General features: G+C 39.3%; 1 protein-coding gene across 2 annotated transcripts in view; it reads left to right on the forward strand.

Annotated features, from left to right (window-relative positions):
* The window catches only part of INTS4 (integrator complex subunit 4), a 108,241-nt gene that overhangs the window by 55,074 nt on the left and 32,914 nt on the right, over window positions 1-20,253 (forward strand). For both annotated transcript variants that reach the window (XM_057316675.1, XM_026518179.4), the window contains exons 9-13: window positions 3,134-3,205; window positions 5,182-5,356; window positions 11,210-11,415; window positions 17,049-17,191; window positions 20,095-20,210. In XM_057316675.1, coding sequence (XP_057172658.1) covers window positions 3,134-3,205; window positions 5,182-5,356; window positions 11,210-11,415; window positions 17,049-17,191; window positions 20,095-20,210 — 712 coding nt within the window. The remainder of the gene's footprint in view (window positions 1-3,133; window positions 3,206-5,181; window positions 5,357-11,209; window positions 11,416-17,048; window positions 17,192-20,094; window positions 20,211-20,253) is intronic.

The following is a 20,253-nucleotide window of genomic DNA, read 5'->3' on the forward strand; positions in this document are numbered from 1 at the left end:
CTCATAGTGGAGGAGCCTGATGTGGGGCTCGATCCCATAACGCCGGGATCACGCCCTGAGCCGAAGGCAGACGCTTAACCGCTGTGCCACCCAGGCGCCCCCAGTGTCAGTTTTCTGTCTCACATGGTAGTTCCGTTTTTGGGGTGGAGGGTAGCGTTTACTTTATCACCTAATTGGGTAGAAGCTAGAGGCTGGTGCATAGACTTAAGTTATTATTGAGCAGCTATAATTGAGCAGTTTTTGCTCTGAAAGGTTTGACACACTTGTTTGTTAAATATCATGGTTTTCTTAGTGTTACAAATACAGGTTGTTAAGTAGTAGTAGTTGGAGAGAGCTTATCGGAATGTATTTGTCTTGGTTAAAGTAGACAAGACTGTAGATGTTTTTCTGATTGGTGAGCTGGACTTTATAATAAATTCATCTTTTTGGTCCACATCTACTCCTCTAGCACTTTCATGAACGATACCATCGTTTACCCAGTTGTAAACCCAGAGGCATTTGGGAATTCTTTCTGTGTCCCATATCCAGTGAGTCATCAACTCTTAGCAATTCTACCTTCTTGACATCTCTTGAATCTCTCCCTTCTCTGTTTCCACTGGGTGTGTACTAGTTTAGGTCTCAACATTTTTCAAGTGGATTATTATGTTACAGGGCTGTTGGTAATTGTGGACTGAAATGGAAAGCTTCACATATTCTCAGATAACACAGGAAATTTGTTGCAAATAATGATATGTAATTTTTTGAGGCTGGAATTTGGATAGTACCCCCTCTTTGCTACTGTGTTGGGAGAGAGCTCAGCTAAAGGCACTAGAGAGGGGCCAGTGAGACTAGGGATTTAGAGTAGTTCACTGTGAAGTCATTAAAACTTCATTCTTGGGGCACCTGGCTGGCTCAGTCAGTAGAGCACGTGGCTCTTGTCCTCAGGGTTGTGAGTTCAAGCCCCACGCTGGGCATAGAGCTTATTTAAAAAACAAAACAAAACAGAGGCACCTGGGTGGTTCAGTCAGTTAAACATCTGCCTTCAACTCAGGTCATGATCCCAGGGTCCTGGGATCGAGCCCCACATCAGGTTCCTTGTTCAGAAGGGAGCCTGCTTCTCCCTCTCCCTCTGCTTGCTGCTCCCCCTGCTTGTGCGCTCTCTCTCTCAAATAAATAAATAAAATCTTAAAAAAAAACAAAAACAAAAACAAACTTAATTCTTTATTAGAAAAAAAAAGTGCCCCCTAAAAAGCTAACTGTTAATGCTGGTGGTAAAACTAAAGAGAAAGTTGAGGAGGGCTTAAAAATTTAGAGTTCTTACTCACAAAGTTGATGTTCGAATTAAAAACATGAATGTTAGATTTGATATTGGCTCAGATCTGTGTAACAAAGAAAGCCATCAACTGTACCACGTAGAAATAAGAAACAGTATATTTGAAACTACTTACGTGAAGATGGTACAACAGTTGCTCTCCTGGAGTGTAGGAGAGGTGTTAACTTGGGTGAGGGTATTTCCATAGAACATGTAAGTTTCTGTGGAAAATGTGATTGGAGAAGTCTGATCCTCTGTAAGCATTTCCATATTTGCTAACTTAGGAATTAGAGAAAGTTGCCAGTATATTCTTGAAGAATGTCTAGGACCTGCTCTAATAGCCTGCCAACCTGTCTCTCTGCTTCATTCTTATTCCTTCTGGTTCATTAGTCACATTGCTGCTAAGATGATGTTCATGAGGTGTAAATCTGTGTTTCTTCCTTATTTGTAATGAGCAAGTTACCAAATCTCTCAGCCTCAATTTCTCATCTAAAAAATGAGGATAATTTGGAGTGCCTGGCTGGCTCAATTGGTAGAGCATGTGACTCTTGATCTCGGGGTTGTGAGTTTGAGCCCCACGTTGGGCGGAGAGATTACCTAAAAAAAAAAAATTAAAAAATAAGGATAATTTATATTCCTCAATGGGATTTTTTAGAAATAACTGTTTTAAATATAAGTAAAATATTTTATACACACTTTTTTTTTTTTTAAAGATTTTATTTATTTATTCAACAGAGATAGAGACAGCCAGCGAGAGAGGGAACACAAGCAGGGGGAGTGGGAGAGGAAGAAGCAGGCTCATAGCGGAGGAGCCTGATGTGGGGCTCGATCCCAGAACCCTGGGATCACGCCCTGAGCCGAAGGCAGATGCTTAACCACTGTGCCACCCAGGCGCCCCAATATTTTATACACTCTTGAGCTCATTATTGAGAAAAGATTATCTGGTTATTCAGAATTAGGGCAAACTCCTTCCATAACAAACATGATAAAGAGTCATGACAAAGGCCCTTTATGATCTGATCCCTAACCATCCTGCTTCATTTTTGGCACCCCTATCCTGTGTCCCATTCCTAGAACCACTTGATGTTTCCCTCATGGCATTCTCTCTTTATGCGTTTGCACTTGTGATTACCAATTCCCCTGCCTCCACCCTATACTGCTTGTTCTCTGAGTTTCCCATACTACCCTTTAGTAGCATTTTGTACCATAACACGGTTATCTATTTACTTGTCAGTTTCCCTCACTAGTCTGTGAGATCATTGAGTGTGGAATTGATGTCTTTTGTATTGCTGTTCCTGGTGACCGTAGGCATATTATTGAGTGGTTGCTAAAGAAATATCTGTTTTATTAAATGAGTGACCGAATAAACAAATGAATGGAAAGACTGGAATGAAAAGGAATGCAGAGACTGTGGAGAGTAGAGGTTGAGGCAAGGGATTCTGGAACCTGGGTTTAAAGCCCAGCTCTGTAAATTATATTCTCTGTGACTTTGAATGAGTTACTTAACCTTTTTGTGCCTTCTTTTCTTTTTTCTTTTTTTATTTTAACTTTCTTTTCTTTTTTCCCCCATATATAAAATGGAACTAATAATAGAATTTACTTCATAGGGAAACTAAATTAGTTAATATATGTATAAACAGTGTATGAGACAGTAAGCTCTGTTTAGCTTATAGCTGTTGCTGCTAATGTTTTTATTATTTTGGTGGTGATTCAGAACTCAGCATCTTTACTGTCAAGAAATGATATCTTTATGCACTTAAGTTTCCTCCAAACTTTGAATTTTGAGATGATATTCAGGCCTTTAAAGTTGTTTAATTTGCTCTGGATTCTTTGTTTTTACAGGGCTCAATGGAACAAGTCAGTTCTCATTTCTTGGAGCAGACACTTGACAAGAAGCTCATGTCCGATCTTAGGGTAACTTGAATTCTTTGTTGTTCAGACTGGGTTTCTGTAACCAATATCAGCTATCTGCCAAGCTGTGTTTATTTACTTTTGCAGCCCATCTATTTGTTAATTTAAATGTTGGGTGACTAGATTACACTTTAGTTTAAAATCTTAGTAACTTGAACCAAATTACAGGTTACTTCATTAAATTTTAAATTATTTTAATGAAATACTTAGCACAGGTTGTGTTTTATAAAGAAGAGGTAAGATGAACTTTCTATTTGTTAGAAACTACAAAGATCAAATCTTATTTTGTGAGACTGTATGACTGACATGTTAGGACTCCTTTTCTCCTACAGCAGTCTCCATGGAAAGAATGAGTAAATTCTTTCTCTGAACAGTAACAAAGTGCCTCTTATGGAATGCCTTTAAGCCTTGACCGTGTTCTGTGATGTAACTGTCAGGACTAAATATGAGTCAATATTGTCATTATCTTAATCTTTAAATTATAAAAGTGAAAATAAACAGTTCAGACTCTTTGATAAATAGAAGGAAAGGGAAATGATTTACCCATATTCCCACTTCTCTAAGACAATGACTCCTGTCATTTTGGTGTATTTCTCCCCAGCTCTTATGCGTGTTTTAAACATTGAATCATTGTATCTAGATAATTTTATAGTCTACTTTTTATGTTTATCACTAAATCATATGCTTTTTTTCATAATAGTCAACTTTATATGTTGCATTTTTATGATTGTATAATATCTTAAGTAGATATGACATAATTTTTTAGCCCTATCTTATATATTTAGAGTGTCCTATTTTTTCACCATTATAAATTACGTGAGGAATATCATCTTCATGCGTATTAGATCTTTTCTTACTTTTAAGTCATTCCATAAGATAAATTCTTAGGAGTGGTTGAGGAGTTTCTGTCTGCTTAATGAAACATTGCCTTATGGATTTCCTGAAGGGTGTTGCCTTCATTTGTGGTTGGTAATTAAGTGTTCTTTGTGTATAGTGGAGTGGAAATGTAAAAAAACAGCATGCTCATGGTGAATGGTGAAGGATGGGTAATGCAGGGGTTTCTAAGATACATCACAGGGTACAAACTGTACTATTGGGTCTGACCCACATCCTTCTAGGCTTAGGTGCTGTATTTCATCAGTGCCTTTGAGATACCAGCCATAAGGATGTGGACTCACACCAGGAAGGTTCATAAGAGGCTGATCTGTAAAGCAGAATGGCAGTTTATTCATGATGAGAACCATAACTGTTGGTTGGACTGGATATTTCCTTGGCTGACCAGTGTATTCCCTCTAAGGCAATCACTGCAGAAACTGAATTTACCAGAAGGTTGGATGGTGACTGGAGTGTTGCTCAGATAGAGCACAGTGTTACCAAGTTCAGACTGACTTCTGTTGGGACTAAACCTCTTTTCTAGGGCCAGTTTATTATCTACCCAGGATGGTGCTAGAGGGACACTGCTATCATTTACCCCTCTGGTTCTCCTTTCCTGTGTTGCAATGGCAAACATAACCACTTGTCCGATCGGCACACTCTTTTGCTATCTTTTTTTTTTTTTTTTTAAAAGATTTTATTTATTTATTTGACAGAGATAGAGACAGCCAGCTAGAGAGGGAACACAAGCAGGGGGAGTGGGAGAGGAAGAAGCAAGCTCATAGCGGAGGAGCCTGATGTGGGGCTCGATCCCAGAACGCCGGGATCACGCCCTGAGCCGAAGGCAGACGCTTAACAACTGCGCCACCCAGGCGCCCCTCTTTTGCTGTCTTTAATAAGATTATTATCTGCTGTGACAGACTGTGCACCTTGGTCTTTCTTTACGTTGAATTTGCATTTCTTTGCTCTGATCGGTTGAGTACTTTTTTTTGAAAATGTAACTGTCAGAGAGCAATCTTATTTCCTACTTTCCCATGTTCTCAGAATAAATCTTACCATTCCCTCATGAACCTCCTGCAAGTGGTAATTGTCATTGTCCTTTACAGAGAAAACGCACTGCACATGAACGTGCCAAGGAACTTTATAGCTCAGGGGAGTTTTCCAGTGGCAGAAAATGGGGAGACGATGCTCCCAAGGAAGAAATAGATACGGGAGCTGTGAACTTGATAGAGTCAGGAGCTTGTGGAGCCTTTGTTCATGGATTGGAAGATGAGATGTACGGTAAGTATGACTGTATCATAACAGCGCCCATTTACTGAGTGCCTGCGATGTGTCAGGCATCGTACTAGTTATATACATGTAATGTCTCATTTAGTCTTCACCGTCACGCCGTGAAGTACCTACTGTTACTTAATTTTAAAAACAGAAGATTGAGGCCCAGGTGGTATATTACAGTGGTTAAGAGCATGGACTTTGGGTTCAGTCAGTCGACGTTTCCAGCATTTCTATAAAACAAGGTTAATAACAAGTGTTTCTGAATTGTGAGAATTAAACGAGATTATATGTACACAAAATACTTGGCATAATACGTGACCCATTTATAGTAAGCACTTAATTGGTAGTAAAAATTGATATTATTGATACCATAACAATAACTTGTTATTGGTCACCCAGCTAGTAAGAGACAGAAGCAGCATTTAAACCAGGTATGTGTGACCTCAAAGCCTTTATTATTATGACTAATGAAGATTTTCTTTCACCTTCATTTTTTTAAAAAACTTTATTTATTTATTTTAGAGAGAAAGTGTGCAAGCAGGGGGAGGGACAGGAAGGGAGGGATAGGGAGAGGGAGAGAATCTCAAGCAGACTGCACTGAGCATGGAGTCCAATCCGCGGCTCGGTCTCAAAGCCCTGAGATCATGATCTGAGATGGAATCAAGAGTCTGATGCTCAATAGACTGAGCCACCCAGGCGCCCCTCACTTTCATTTTTGAAAGATACTTTAACTGGAAATTGAATTCTGGTTTAATAGGGTGAGTTTTTGGGGTTTTTTTTTCAGTGTTACAAAGATGTTTCACAGTTTTCCTGTTTGCATTGTTTCTGTTGAGAAGTCTGCTGCCATTTTTTATATTTGTTCTTCTTTATATGATATGTCTTTCTCTAGTTGCTTTTTTTTTTTCAGTTTTAATTCAAGTTTGTTAACTATTATATGATTAGTTTCATTTTAGTGATTCATCAGTTGGGTATAACACCCAGTGCTCATTTACATCAAGTGCCCTCCTAATGCCCATCACCCAGTTACCCCATCCCCCCCCCCATCTCCCCTCCAGCAACCCTGTAGTTCCTGTTCCAGTTCCCTGTAGTTAAGAGTTTCTTATGGTTTACCTCCCTCTCTGGTTTTATCCTATTTTATTTTTCCTTCCTTTCCTGTGTTCATCACTTTTATTTCTTAAAGTCCACATATGAGTGAAATCATATGGTATTTGTCTTCTCTGATTTATTTTGCTTAGCATAATACACTCTAGTTCCATCCATGTTGTTGCAAATGGCAGGATTCCATTCTTTTTTATGGCTGACTAATATTCCATTGTATGCATGTACCACATCTTCTTTATCCATCTCTAGTTGCTTTTAGGATTTTTCTTTTTGTCACTGGTTTAAGCAGTTTAATTGTGGTGTGTCTTGGTGTCATTTCTTCATGTTTCTTATGCTTGAAGTTTGTTGCTTCTTAGATCTGTGGGTTTATAGTTTTCATCAAATTGGAAAATCTTTGGCTGTTATTTCTTCATATATTTTTCTGGTCCCATGTTCCTTTGGTGACTCCAAACATACATATATTAGACTACTGAGGTTGTCCTGGAGCTCACTAGTGCTCCACCCCCCCTTTTTTTAAGAGAAGGAATGGGGGGAGGGGCAAAGGGAGAGGGAGAATCTTAAGCAGGCTCCATGCCCAGCATGGAGCCCAATGTTGGGCTTGATGCCACAACCCTGAGATCATGATCTGAGCCGAAATCAGGAGTCAAAGATGCTTAACTGACTGAGCCATCCAGCTGCCCCTCCATCCTGATTTTTTTTCTTGTTTCATTTTGGATAATATTTATTGCTTTGTCTTGGAGTTCACTGATGTTATCTTCTGCCATGTGTATTCTGATTTTAATCCCATCCAGTGTATTTTTCATCTCAGACACTGTAGTTTTCATTCATAAAAATTCAATTAGGATTTGGGCTTGTTTAGTATCTCCTATGTATCTGCTTAATCTGCTTGATCTTTCCTTTAACTTTATCAACAGAGAATGCATTTACAATAACTATCCTAAAGTTTTTGTCGAGTAAATCTGTTGTTTTTGTGATTTCTGTGTTGGTTTTGATTGATTTTTCTCCTCATTATGGATATTTTCCTACTTCGGTTTATGCCTAGCAATTTTCGATTGGGTGCCAGCCATTGTGAATTTTACTTTGTTGGGTAATAAACATTGTTATCTTCCTATATTCTTGAGCTTTGCTCTGGGATGCATTTATTTTAGGTCCTATTTTTAAGCTTTGTTAAGGGGAACTGAAGCAGCATTTAGTCTAGGGCTTATTTTACTCCCAATTCAAACAAACTCTTCTGAAGAAACAGTTGTAGACCATTTATGAGCTTTGGAGATTGTTCCCCCTAGCCCTGCTTAGTGGTTCTTTCTCAGACCTTAATATCTTCACAGATCAGAACTCAGCTGATGACTTGAGGAGGACCCTCTGCAGATCTCCAAAGGGCTCTCCATGTAGTACTCTCCTTTTTGGTGCTTTTCCTTATGAACTCCATCCACATTGGCCTTTCCAGACTCCCAGCTCTATCTTCTCAATTCAGGGAGACCTGGAACCTGGAAACGCTTTCCAGATAGTAAACTGGTGTAATTCTAGAGCTTACCTCATTTATTTCCTGCCTCTCAGGGATCACTACCCTTTAATGTCTGATGTCCAGTGTGTTAAATACTGTTGTTTCTGTTTTTTATTTCTGTTTTTAGTTGTTTCAGATAGAAAGATAAATCTTGCAGAAAGAAGCTCTGCAAAGCTCTTGTAATTTCCATAATATGATGCTATATGTCTCACATAAAGAATGTCATTGTTTTGAGATGATTGACTGCAACCTTCTCATTTTCAGTAATTGTAACAGATCAGGAGAGAGAATGTTGCTTGTCCAAATTTTATAGTAATTTATATCAGAGGATTAGAACTCAGGTCTTTAAAATGCCCGTAAAAAATTACCTCAGAATAGAACTTCTTAGAAGGGCAAGAATTACTTTTGAAAGATAATTTTCTGTTAGAAGATCTAGGAATTGGGTTACTTTATCTAGTTTGCTGTAAGGTTTTTGGTATATGGGTATCTTCCCCACGTTCTTAAAGTTCACTTTATGCCACTCTGCTTTTATGAAAGACCTACATTAGTACCTGTTTTTGTTAACTAAAAGAAATCCAAAGAGGAGTTTCGTTTTTATGAAAAAAGTCATTACCATACTCATGTAAGTCTTTTCTAAAAGTGAGGTGACACAAAGTGAACTTTTGGAAAGCGGGGGATACTCTGCTTTACCTCGTTTATACTCTGCTTTACGTTGTTTCATGGGGGAAACGTGTATACAGAAATTAGTTAAAGCAACCTCTGCTTTTTTCTCTGTGAACTTGATACATGAATTACACTTTAAATGGTATTTCATAATAAGTCCAGTTATTATTAATACCCATTTTATCCTAAGACAAGTAACTGGAACCTATTTTATTTAGTTTCTACTGGCATTTTTGCTCTATTTAATTTTACAGTTGAATTTCATCACTATTAATGTTTATGTGATTTAGTTCTGCGGAAGTTTGTCACTAAGGTTTTTTTTTTTAAGATTTTATTTATTTATTTTAGAGGGAAAGAGAGAGAGAAATGAATGGGGGAGGGGCAGAGGAGGAGGGAGAGGGAGAGAATCTCAAGCAGACACCACAGTGAGCATGGAGCCCAATGTGGGGCTCGATCTCATGACCCTGAGATCATGACCTGAGCCGAAACCAAGAGTCAGATGCTTAACTGTTTGTCACTAAGGTTTAATTAAAAGAGCTTAACTTCGGAAAGCAAATAGAACATAACCAGTATCAGGTATGGCAGCTTTCTAATTTCATCATATTTCTAACGTTCTGGGTGAATTAGGGACACATTGCTGGGAATGAAACGGCGCCGTGGACTTTAGTAGTCCTCTAGTTGTTCCATGTCCTTCTTCTCTTTTGGGCCTTTGTGTGTGTGGTTCCTCTGTAGAAAGGCCTTTTTCCTTTCTTTCGGCTTAGCAACTCCCTTTGGTATTGTTTTAGAGGTCACTTGTTCCAGAAATCTGCCTCTGATCCTCCTGAGTGGGCTACATACCTTTTCTGCATTTTCTTACACTCCCTGTGCTTTTCACTGTACCACTCATCACTTTGTAATGCAATTAACTATTCTTGTCTGTAGGCTCTGGGAGGCCATCTCTTTCTGGTTCATCTTTGTGTCTTCGGTACTAAGCACAAAGCTAGTAAGTAGCAAAAGCCAGGATCTGATTGCACATGTTAAGGCACCAGGGGAATTTTTTTTTTTTTTTTTTTTTGGCATAGCTGATTCCTTTTCTCTGCCCTGGACCCTTAAAGAGACTGTAATACATTTTCAACATTCCAAAGAGTCCATTAGAAACTGTTAATTTACCAAACTACACATACAAAGAGAAACACCAGGTTCCTTTGCTTCTGCTTAGAACTGGATCAGCTCAGGTCCATACTGACTGTTTCCTGCTGATCAGAAGTGTCTCTGTGATTCACTTTGCGGACTCACAAGAGTTACACGTAATTAATGTGGTGTAATGGGTAAAGCCCGAGGCAGAAGAGCCAGCATGTAACACATTTCGGTCCATCTCTGGCTTTCTTTGTAATTATTAGCAATTTCATGTTTAAATTACATTATTATGAAGTGTAGCAAATCCTTCCCTTCTGATGAAGAATTCATCACTACCAAAAAAATCTGAGTCATCTCCCTTTAATGTAGTAACTCTGCTTTTAAAGTGTTCATAAAACCTTTCTTATACAAAAAACAAATTATATTTGTGAGTTTTAACCACAACTTGAGTGGGTTTTTTTTCCTTTCTTTTTTGAAACTGTACTTTTTATTGCAGAACCACGTGGGAACCACTGGAGCAAAACAAGCATGTTTGGAAGTCTTGTGGGCCTAGTCTGTAGCTTGCTCACCTCTCCTCTTTGTGTCAAGGCTCTTAGCACAGGGCCTGGCATGGAGTGCCTATTCAGGAAGCATTACTAGTGAATGAATGAAGGGCTTCTTGGACTCAGTGGCTTTACTGTTGCATGTTCAGGCCATACAAGGAGGTAGAAGACATGCCTCTGTTTTCAAGATGCTTGTAGGATCAGCTAACATTTACTGAGCTTCTAACATACGCCAGGCACTATGCTCTGTGCTTTACCTTATTATGTCATTTAGTCCTCCTAACAACTCTGTAAGGAAATGAATATTATCTCTGTTTAAGGTGATAAAAATTGAGGTGCTAGGAAGCTGTTACTTATTCAAGATCACCCTTCAGGTTAGTGGAGGAATTACTTTTCACAGTTTACTGTGAGACCTTTATTGTTCCAAAGCATGTACCCTTAACCACCACATGATTCTAGGCTAGAATCAGCAGACCCAGGCACTAGTCTTATCTCTGCTCTCACTCACTCTAAGGCATGTTAATTTGCTTTGCTGAATTTTATCTCTAAGATGAGAAAATGATATCTAGTCTGTTTTAGTCTCAAGTATTTAAAATCTGCTTTAAAAAAAAAGGTACTGAGTGGAGAACTGTGGTTGGAGTACTGAGATAAATAAGAACTTTGTTTTCAAGAAGTGCAGTAAATAGAGACATGTGTGACTTGATCACATGTCTTCGAGTCAGGATCTAAGCCTTAGTCCCTGTGACTCCAAAGTCTCTGTTTTAGGTCAGTGTGAAGTTGTAGCTGAATCTGCGGGCATGGAGGAGATCTCCCAGAGAGAGTTTGTTAACAGAGAGGAGTAAAGAATGAAAGACAAACGTGAATGAGAAGGAATCCTTGGTTTTGTCGCATGGCTTGTAACTTAATGTGCGGTTCCATTTGTCCCCTTTCGTCTAGAGGTCCGCATTGCTGCTGTGGAGGCTCTCTGCATGCTGGCCCAGTCTTCGCCCTCTTTTGCGGAGAAGTGCCTTGATTTCCTGGTTGACATGTTTAACGATGAAATCGAGGAAGTACGCCTGCAGTCCATACACACCATGAGAAAAATCTCTAACAACATCACACTCCGAGAGGATCAGCTTGACACGGTCCTGGCTGTGTTAGAGGTGAGTCTTCACAGTTTGTTATGCATTTCTTCATCGGTACCTACTGAGAGCCACTTTATTTTTAGACTGGGCATTATGGGGCCCCTGGGTGGCACAGTCGGTTGGATAGCTGACTCTTGGTTTCAGCTTAGGTCATGATCTCAGGGTTGTGAGATCGAGCCCCGTGTTGGGCTCTGCACTCATCAGTGAGTCTGCTTGAGACTCTGTCTCCCTCTGCCCCTCCCCACCACGCGCGCTTGCTCTTTCTTTCTCTTTCTCAAATAAATAAGTAAATCTTTAAACCAGACATTATGCTAGGTACTGGTGATGCAGTTGTGTATGGGCAGCGCGGTTCGGCCTTCTCATCATACAACTCCACCAAGGTGGAGGAGACTTGCTGTTAAACAGGAAACTAAAAGAAAGAAACTCAAAGACTGTTGTGATCAGGAAAGGACAGGGTTCCCTGAGAGGGGGGGAATGGGGAAGGAGGAAGGAATGCTGTTGGGACACTTGGAGGAGGAGGAGTTGGTGAGGCCCTTTCTTAGGAAAGAATGGCACTGATGGTAGGGTGGAAGGGCACCAGAGGGAGCAGTGTCTATGGATCCAGAGGTAAGAGTGAATATGATGCATTTAAGGAATTAAGAGGAATTCATTGTAATAGCAGCATAGAGCTGAAGTGATGGAGGAGGAGTGGTTATAGATAAGGCAGGGGCTAAATAAGGAAGAATTCTTTTCAGGCTTCGATTTGATTTAATGCTCGTAGCGAATCATAGGATGTTACAACAGGAACAGATCTTAGGGAATCAACTCATTCAGCCCTGGAATTTTACAGAGAAGAAAGTAATTTGTTTGAGGTCACATTGCTGCTAAATGGCTGTGCCGGGATATGAACGCAGATTTGCCTCCCAGGCTATACAACTCAGTGTGGTTCTTGAATTATTTTTCTAAAGTATTTGGATTTTATTTGTGAGTCCCGACGTTTTTCAGAATATTAATAAATGAGATTTGGCCTCTGGGTTTCTTTCTTGTTTTGGTTTGGTTTTGGTTTTTCAGATATTGTGAAAGGGATAGCTATTGGGTGTTCTAGTCATTAGCACTTGTTACAGATTTCTGCTCCATACTTCAGAAAACAGATTGGGTGCTTTGATTTTGAAGTTCCCTATCAATTTTCTCAGCTGCTCAGCACTTTTTGTAAGATTTTTCCTGAATTGTAGGTCTGTATTTATAAATTTTCATTTATTTTTTCCTAAGAAGATAAGTTTGCATTCTGTGCATTGTTCTCCATGGGTGGCCTCTCTACCCTAGCTCTGCCTTTCCTCTTTCACATTCTTTCCCAGCATTCCTCATCTTCAGCTTGATACTGGAGTCACTCCCCTAATCATCATGCTTTTCCTCACCACTTTTCATTCACTCTGTCTTCCCCTCTGCCTGCAAAAACTGCCGTTTTTCACCTCGTAGACTTCTGCTTATTCTCAGCTCTATATTAGGCAGCATATTCCCTAAGTAGCTCCACCCCAGGTGGCTTAAGTAGCACTCCTCTGTCTTCCTGTGTCACCCTGTGTCTAGCATATATCCGGATATTTTTTGATTGTTTAATTCTTAATTTCACAAGACTTGAGAGCTTTGCAGGGTCCTGGCTTCTTTCATTTTTTTTATTTCTAGTGCCTTGTAGTGTCTGACACAGGTAGATGCTCAGGAAATGTTTGCTAAATATCTGAGCTCTGTTCCAAGCTGTGTTTTGATGTACAGAATTGTTCACAGGGCCAAAAGCAAGCTCATGTATCTCTTATTATAGTTTTCACATTTGATCGTTAATGGCAGGTTTTGTCTTCAAATCCCTCTCCCTGATGTGAGTATGAGCTCCCTAAGGAGAGTGACCGTGTTGTACCCTTTACCGTATTCCTTTCAGGGTTTAATGTGGTAACTTAACAGAGTGGATGCTTCGTAAACATGTCCTAAAACAAATCTGCACAGGTCAGCTATGTAACTAGGAATTTCTTAAGGAACATAGTTATGTCAAAATTGTTTTCTTAGTACTTTGAATATTGTTTTTCCAATACATCAATACAGCTGCCTCCTGTCAGTGGTGGTGATTTGTTCATATGGGAAACATTGTATTTGATGGTTAAGTTCATAGCATGTAGAGCCAGACAGATCTGAATCGAACGGTCAGTTCCTGTCTTTGGTCCCTGACCTTTTTACCTGGGTTTTTGTTTGTCTGTTTGTTGTTTGTTTGTTAGTATTTATTGACCGCCTCTTGTGTGCCAGGCACTGTCCCAAGGAGGATACAATAGTGAGCAGAAACCATGGCGCTGCTCTCATGGACCTCATAATTTAGGTATGAGGGAGATAGACAAATGCAACACAAATGAAGGTATAATAATAAGTGAGTGAGGAGTGCATGACGGAAAGGAGTGAGGTCCCGTGGGCGTGTGTCATGGAAGCACTTAGTCTTTGGGGGCTAAGGGGGTGCAGCAATCAGGGAACGCTTCTGGAGCTGATCTCTGAAGAAGGAATTAGACCCTAACTTGGCAGGAAGAGTTGGGAGAATGGGGTGTAAGAATATTCCAGTTAGAGGAGCAGCAAGTATAGAAACTGTGGTAGGTGGAGGGAAGCATGGCGCAGTGGAGGGACCAAAAGAGGGCCTGGCTGTAACACAGAGCTAATGTGTGGTGTGAGATTAGGCTGGAGGGGTGGCTGGGACCAGCTTATGCAGAGCTTTGAAAATCCTACTAAGGGAAGAGCACCTGGAAGTTATTCAGGGTGTCCTACCAGCTTTGTGACTTCAGACAAATTACTAATTCTGTCTGGTCCTTGGTTTTCTCATGTATACAGTGAGGATGATTCCACATATTCATATGTTGTATATAAGAATTGAAAGAGAATTCATGTAAAATACTTAGCATGGTAGTAGTTCATGAAGTTGATAAAGTCATTCAAGAAACATTTACTGACTTTTTTTTTTTTCAGAGCCAGGTTCTGTGCTAGGTTCTGAGGATGTGAAAGTAGACAGTACTAGTTATTACCTCTGAGTTGCTCATAGTTTTATAGAGAAGGCAGCAGTATAAGCCAGTAATTCCAAGATAGTATCAAAAGTAAGCTAAGGAATGACATTCTAGCCAGAGCGCTAGCGTGTGGCCACAGACGAAGGCTGGGAGGGCGGAAGTGGTGCAGCATGGACAGGGGTGTTGGGAAGTTCTCGTGGCTCTGATGGAGAAGTGAGCGGAGAGCTGACTGTGAAGGACCTTGGGTGCCGTGCTGGGGAGCCTGAGCTTTATCCAAGCTTTGTCCTCACAGAGGCGCCTAAACAGAGCAACAACATGGTCAGATGTGTTTATTAAGGAGTTGGCGCCAGTAGCTCTACCGAGTGAAGAACTGAGAGACCTGCAGGCTGAAAGAGGGTTCCCGGAGAATAAAGAAGGCATGTCTCCAACCTAGCTTTGGAGAAGAGTCTTTGATTCTTAGATTTTACTGTGTGGATGCAGATGCATCCTTTAAAATTTTTAGTTTGATTTCTTCCATGTATTATAAAACTGAATACTACAAAACTTTTAGGAGAAAATATTTGTGACCCTGGATTAGACAAAAATTTCTTAGATGGGCCACCAAAAACTTAATCCATGAGAGAAATAACTAGATAAATTGGACTTATCAAAATTTAAAAGCTCTTCAAAAAGATACTTTTAAGTAATTATGAAGACAGCACAACAATGTAAGTGTATTTAAGGCCATAGAACTGTACACTTAAAATGTACGTTGACTTAAAATGGCAAATCTTATGTTGTGTGTATTTTACCACAATAAAAAGAGATAATAGGATCAAATTGTGGTTATGTAACTATAGGGATTTGTTAAACTCATGGAAGTGTTCCCTGAGAAGGATGAATTTTACAGAATTAAGACTCTATGTCAGTAAATTTGACTTAAAACAATGCTTTGGAGCTCTCATTTCCACTGAAAGGTACCACAATTCCCAAGAGAAATGGCTGATTCCAGGTCTAGTGCAGGAAATGTAACAAGATGAGCTTATACCATGTTGTCATACAGAAAGCAATTATTAGCTGTCAGAGACCTCTGGGATCATATCATTAAGGGTTATAACACATCATTATAGATACATCATTGAGGACTATAACTGCAAATATGTTCGAATTCATGATTTTGTAAGGATACTTGAAACACTGCATTAGTCATCATTGGAAGATGCTTAGTAATCAACTTATTTTGGAAACTGGTAAATTAAGGAATCAAGCATTAATCCTTCTTTTTCCTGTTCAAACTGAACTTCATGATAACCAGCTACTGGATACGGGGAAGTTTCTCTTTATAGAAGTGTTCCAGTTAATAAAGACGAATGATAGGGCTTGTGCATCATTGTTGTACAACTTCAGTGAATTAGTATATCTAGGCAGTGGTCACCACTGGTCACAGAAGAGCAGCAGACGTCATGTAGTTCCTGAGGGAAGCACACTGGACCACCTGTGAAGGGGTCTTAACAAAAAAATTGAGTGTGAATCTGATCAAACCTCTAAATCTAAGTACCATCACAGGATATACAGGGAAAAATTACAGGGGGAGAAATGTGAGATAAACAGTGATTTTACATATTAAAAGGTGCTTAAAGAATATATTGCTGAATTGCAGAGTGTTGGATCCTGACCAGAAGAAAAAAAGTTTTTGAGTCAGAGAAATTTGAGTACTGACTGGATATTTGATATTAAGCAATTATTACATTTTTAGGCAAGATACTGGTTTTGTGGGTTTTTTTAAATAAGGAATCTAAATCTTAAAATATATTTATGGAAATATTTACCAATGAAATGCTATGATTTCTCTGACTGGCTTCAAAATAATCTAATTGGGAGGAGTAGGTAAAAGGTATAGATGAAACATGATTGGCTGTGAGTTAATTGTGGAAACTGAGGGATTTATTATCTCTACTTTTACATATGTTTCAAAATGTCTGTATTAAAAAGTTTGAAGAACTGACAACAAATGCTATGGGGTAGCCAAGAAGAATAGACCTGATATGCGTCCATATCTTTTAACATTGAGAAGTTGTTGGTGACCTTTTCCAATCATTTTGGTGAGGTACACCAGGTATTGGGAAGGGAAGGGGCCGTTTCTCCAACATCATCTCTTAACACTTTTTATTTACTCTGCTTTGGCCACACAGGCTTCCTTGCTATTTCTCAAACATGCTTCCTCTTCATGACCTTTGTATTTGCTGTTCCTTTTCATTATTCCTATGTAAAATATCCTACCTATCCTAGTATTCTTACCTTTAACCTGCTTTATAGTTTCTTCATCTTACTTATCACTGTCTGACCAAAAAAATACTTTTATTTGTTTTTTCACTAGAATGAAGCTCCTGAAAGCAGAGATTTGATTTTAATTGATGTTATGTCCCTAGCACTTGGTACATAGTAGTTGCTTGATAAATGTTTGACTGTTTAATAAGTGTTCAATAAACGTTGAATTTATATGAATGAATGAGCCAATGAATGAAGTCCTCAACTCCTTGGCCCTCCCCTCAGATAATTCAGAGACTCTTCACCCTCTAATCCCATTGTAACTTGTATACTCTTCTGTAATAGCTCATTCACAGTGACTGCTTTTATTGTTATTATTGTTATTATTAACTTTTTTTAAAGGATTCGTCCAGAGATATTCGAGAGGCTCTTCATGAACTTTTATGTTGTACTAATGTTTCAACCAAAGAAGGGATTCATCTTGCACTGGTGGAGCTGCTGAAAAATTTAACCAAGTACCCTACTGATAGGGACTCCATATGGAAGTAAGGACTTTTTTGCTCATTTCTTCACTGAGTCCAATAACGTGGTAAATGTATATTGAATTATTCAATGGCTCATCCTAGATTGATGGTACGGCTCTCAATTTTGCCTTCAATTTAGAAACCTGATTCAACTTAACTGAACACTTGGGAGTCTGATTCCCAAATTGAATATCACATTTTAGATTATTTATTTATTTGTCCATCCGTCCTCCTAGCAGATAATATGTGCCTGCTACTGTATTCTCACTATGCGCCACGCCCTGCGGTAAGTGCAGCAGGTACAGAGATGAGTTGATTAGGTTCCTTTTGCTCCTGTATGCTGTGAATCACTTCTTTGTTTTGCATTGTGTACGGGATCATAGCTATCATTGTAGAGATTAGAGGCAGGACTGGCACTTTGTCTACACATGGACAATCATCATTTTTTCCCTTGATTACCTCTACCTTTACTGACTAGAGTCAGACTTAACATTGTTCATGAATTCCTGTTTGAAGAACTACATGCATACATTTATTATCAAATGTAATTGTGTTCCACATATTTAAGTGAGCTTATGGAATGAGATCACTCTAGTGGTATAGTTTATTGGATTTTCAGAAAAATGTGTTATTAAAAGTAGAAAACTGTGGGTCAGATCAGGTACTTGCAAGGTCTGTTAAAAACTGAAAATACCAGGGGAGTCTTCAGGGAGCACTCAGTCATTTGGGGTATGGGGGTTGTAGTGGGGAGAAACACCTGTATCCGTATCTGTAATTCTGTAGCAACACAGAAGGAATGATTAATCCCTTGATGAAAGGGATTGTTATGGAGTGTTTCACAGAACATTCTTCTTGCCTTAAAATAAGATATGTGGTTATTTGGTTCACCCAGAATATCTATTTAAGACTGTCTTTACTGGGTGATTATAGACAGAAAGCTCCTTCACCTTATAGTGCTCCAAAAGATTTTGAAGTTACCTATTCTAATTATGATTTGATTTTTCATCTCTTTCCATGAATGGTGGCTTTATTTAGGAATACCAAAAGAGGATATGATAAAAAAGGGAAGGAATCATCACAGTGGCATGTTTTCAAGACGTTTTAAAAGATAGGTACATAAATGAAAGCTTTGAAGGCGGTAGTCTGTTCTGTTTATATAGCTTTAGTTCATTCAGCAAATGCTTATGGAGCACTTGGCTCTATAGCCCAATCGCTGTGTTAAGTGCTGTGGAGAGTTAAAAATAGATTGAATTCAGAGGCCTGGCCTTCAGATAGCAGGGAGGGAGAGAAGTAGGAAATACATACGTAGAGAGGTAGATCAGTAGGAAAAATATTACAAGTCAGAGTTGAAGTCCAGTTTCAGAGAGGCCCAGATGCTCAGGCGACCCGAATAGAATAGGAGATAAATAAAGGAGTGGTACCTGGAAGCCAAACTGCAAGATTTACAATGTCCCCCGAAACACAGTGAGTAAAAGGGCTGAGAGAGTTCAGAAAATTAGTGCATTAAGTTCTTCTCACATAGAAGGAAAAGCAGAACTGGGGAAAAGTATACTAACAATATCAGGTGTTTTAAATGGGATACCTATCAGACTCCATATATCCATGAATTTGTTCACGGTGCTTGTTTTCTCTCTCTTGCCAGTCTGTTCTCTAGTCCCTGGGGAAGTCCCATCTCCTTTGTGAAACCTCTGATCATGGTGATCTCTTCTACCTTTGAGAGGCGGAAAGCAGAGTATCATTCGCTTGATAGTTCGTTACCTTGTAGTGTTTGTCATTTTTGCCCCAGCTGGATTATAAAGTCACAAGACTAGAAATAAGGATTTATATTTCTTTTCAATTCAGCACACCTTTTCTAAACCAGAACTTATAAAAGATAATAAAAATGCATAGTTACCAGTGCGCGTGTAGTTCTTTATAATTATAAAGCGTTTTCATGTCATCGTAATAGTCAACTAATAGCTACTTAATATAAATACCTAATTGAGTTTTTACTATGTGACAGACTCTGCTGTGTACTTTATAAAATCCATTACCTCATTAAATCCTATAGCAACTGTATGAGGTAATGATTTTTAATCCCATTTTGGGTGAGAAGCATAGCTGCCCAAGGCCACACAGTTACTAATTTCTTGTTGCGGGTCAGGTCACTTCTGATTTCAGAACTTTACCCAGGATATCAGTTACAATGCTTTTGCCTGCAAGTAATAGAAAATCTGGTTAAAAGTGGTTTAAACAATAAGGTCTAATATTTTGGCATAACAAGTCAGAAAGTTGGTTTTAGGATTGGGTTATTCAACAGCTTAATAGGGTTAGCACTGTGGTTTCTCTGCAGTTCCCTTGGCTTTTTTTCTCATAGTTGCAGGATGGCTGCCTCGTAAGACAGTGTCTTAAGGCAAAAAGGAAAGGGCATTCCCTCTCACACGTTTCTCTTTTTGGCCAAGAGAATATTCCTGAGTAGCTCCCCACCAGACTTCCCTTCTTGGTCCTTTGACCAGAAATGGGTTACTTTACTACCTGCAAAGGAGTCACTTTGGGAGAATTGGGAAAATGGGAGTGGGAATGCCATGATGGTTTAGACCACTTTTGATTGAGCCCTTGGGCTGAGCCTACCTTCTCCGAGCACCTACCCAATACCTGAGTAAAATCAGGGTTCTCTTGGCAAGGAAGTTGGAGAAAATGGCTGTTGGTTAAATAACCAGCAGTAATTTATGCCATACCAGCTCTTTAATTTTCATAATAGCAATTTTTTTTTTAGGTGAACTGAGTTCCAGAGTATTTGAAAGACTAATTTGAGGTCCTAGAGGTAGCAAAAAGGGGTGGTTGGGAATTTGCATTTCTGAATCAGGTTTTCTGACTCCAATCCCCAGTACTTGTTAAAGCATTTATTAAGTTACTGAGGTGGGCTCTCATTTTGTTTGTTTCAGATGCTTGAAGTTTCTGGGAAGTCGGCATCCAACCCTGGTGCTTCCCTTGGTGCCAGAGCTCCTGAGCACCCATCCGTTTTTTGACACAGCTGAACCGGACATGGATGACCCAGCTTGTATCCTCTGTGCTTAGCGCAGACTAGGCTGATTTGGTGGGGT

The sequence above is a fragment of the Ursus arctos genome, unplaced genomic scaffold (genome assembly GCF_023065955.2).
Source record: "Ursus arctos isolate Adak ecotype North America unplaced genomic scaffold, UrsArc2.0 scaffold_22, whole genome shotgun sequence".
In the NCBI taxonomy this organism is placed as follows: Eukaryota; Metazoa; Chordata; class Mammalia; order Carnivora; family Ursidae; genus Ursus; species Ursus arctos.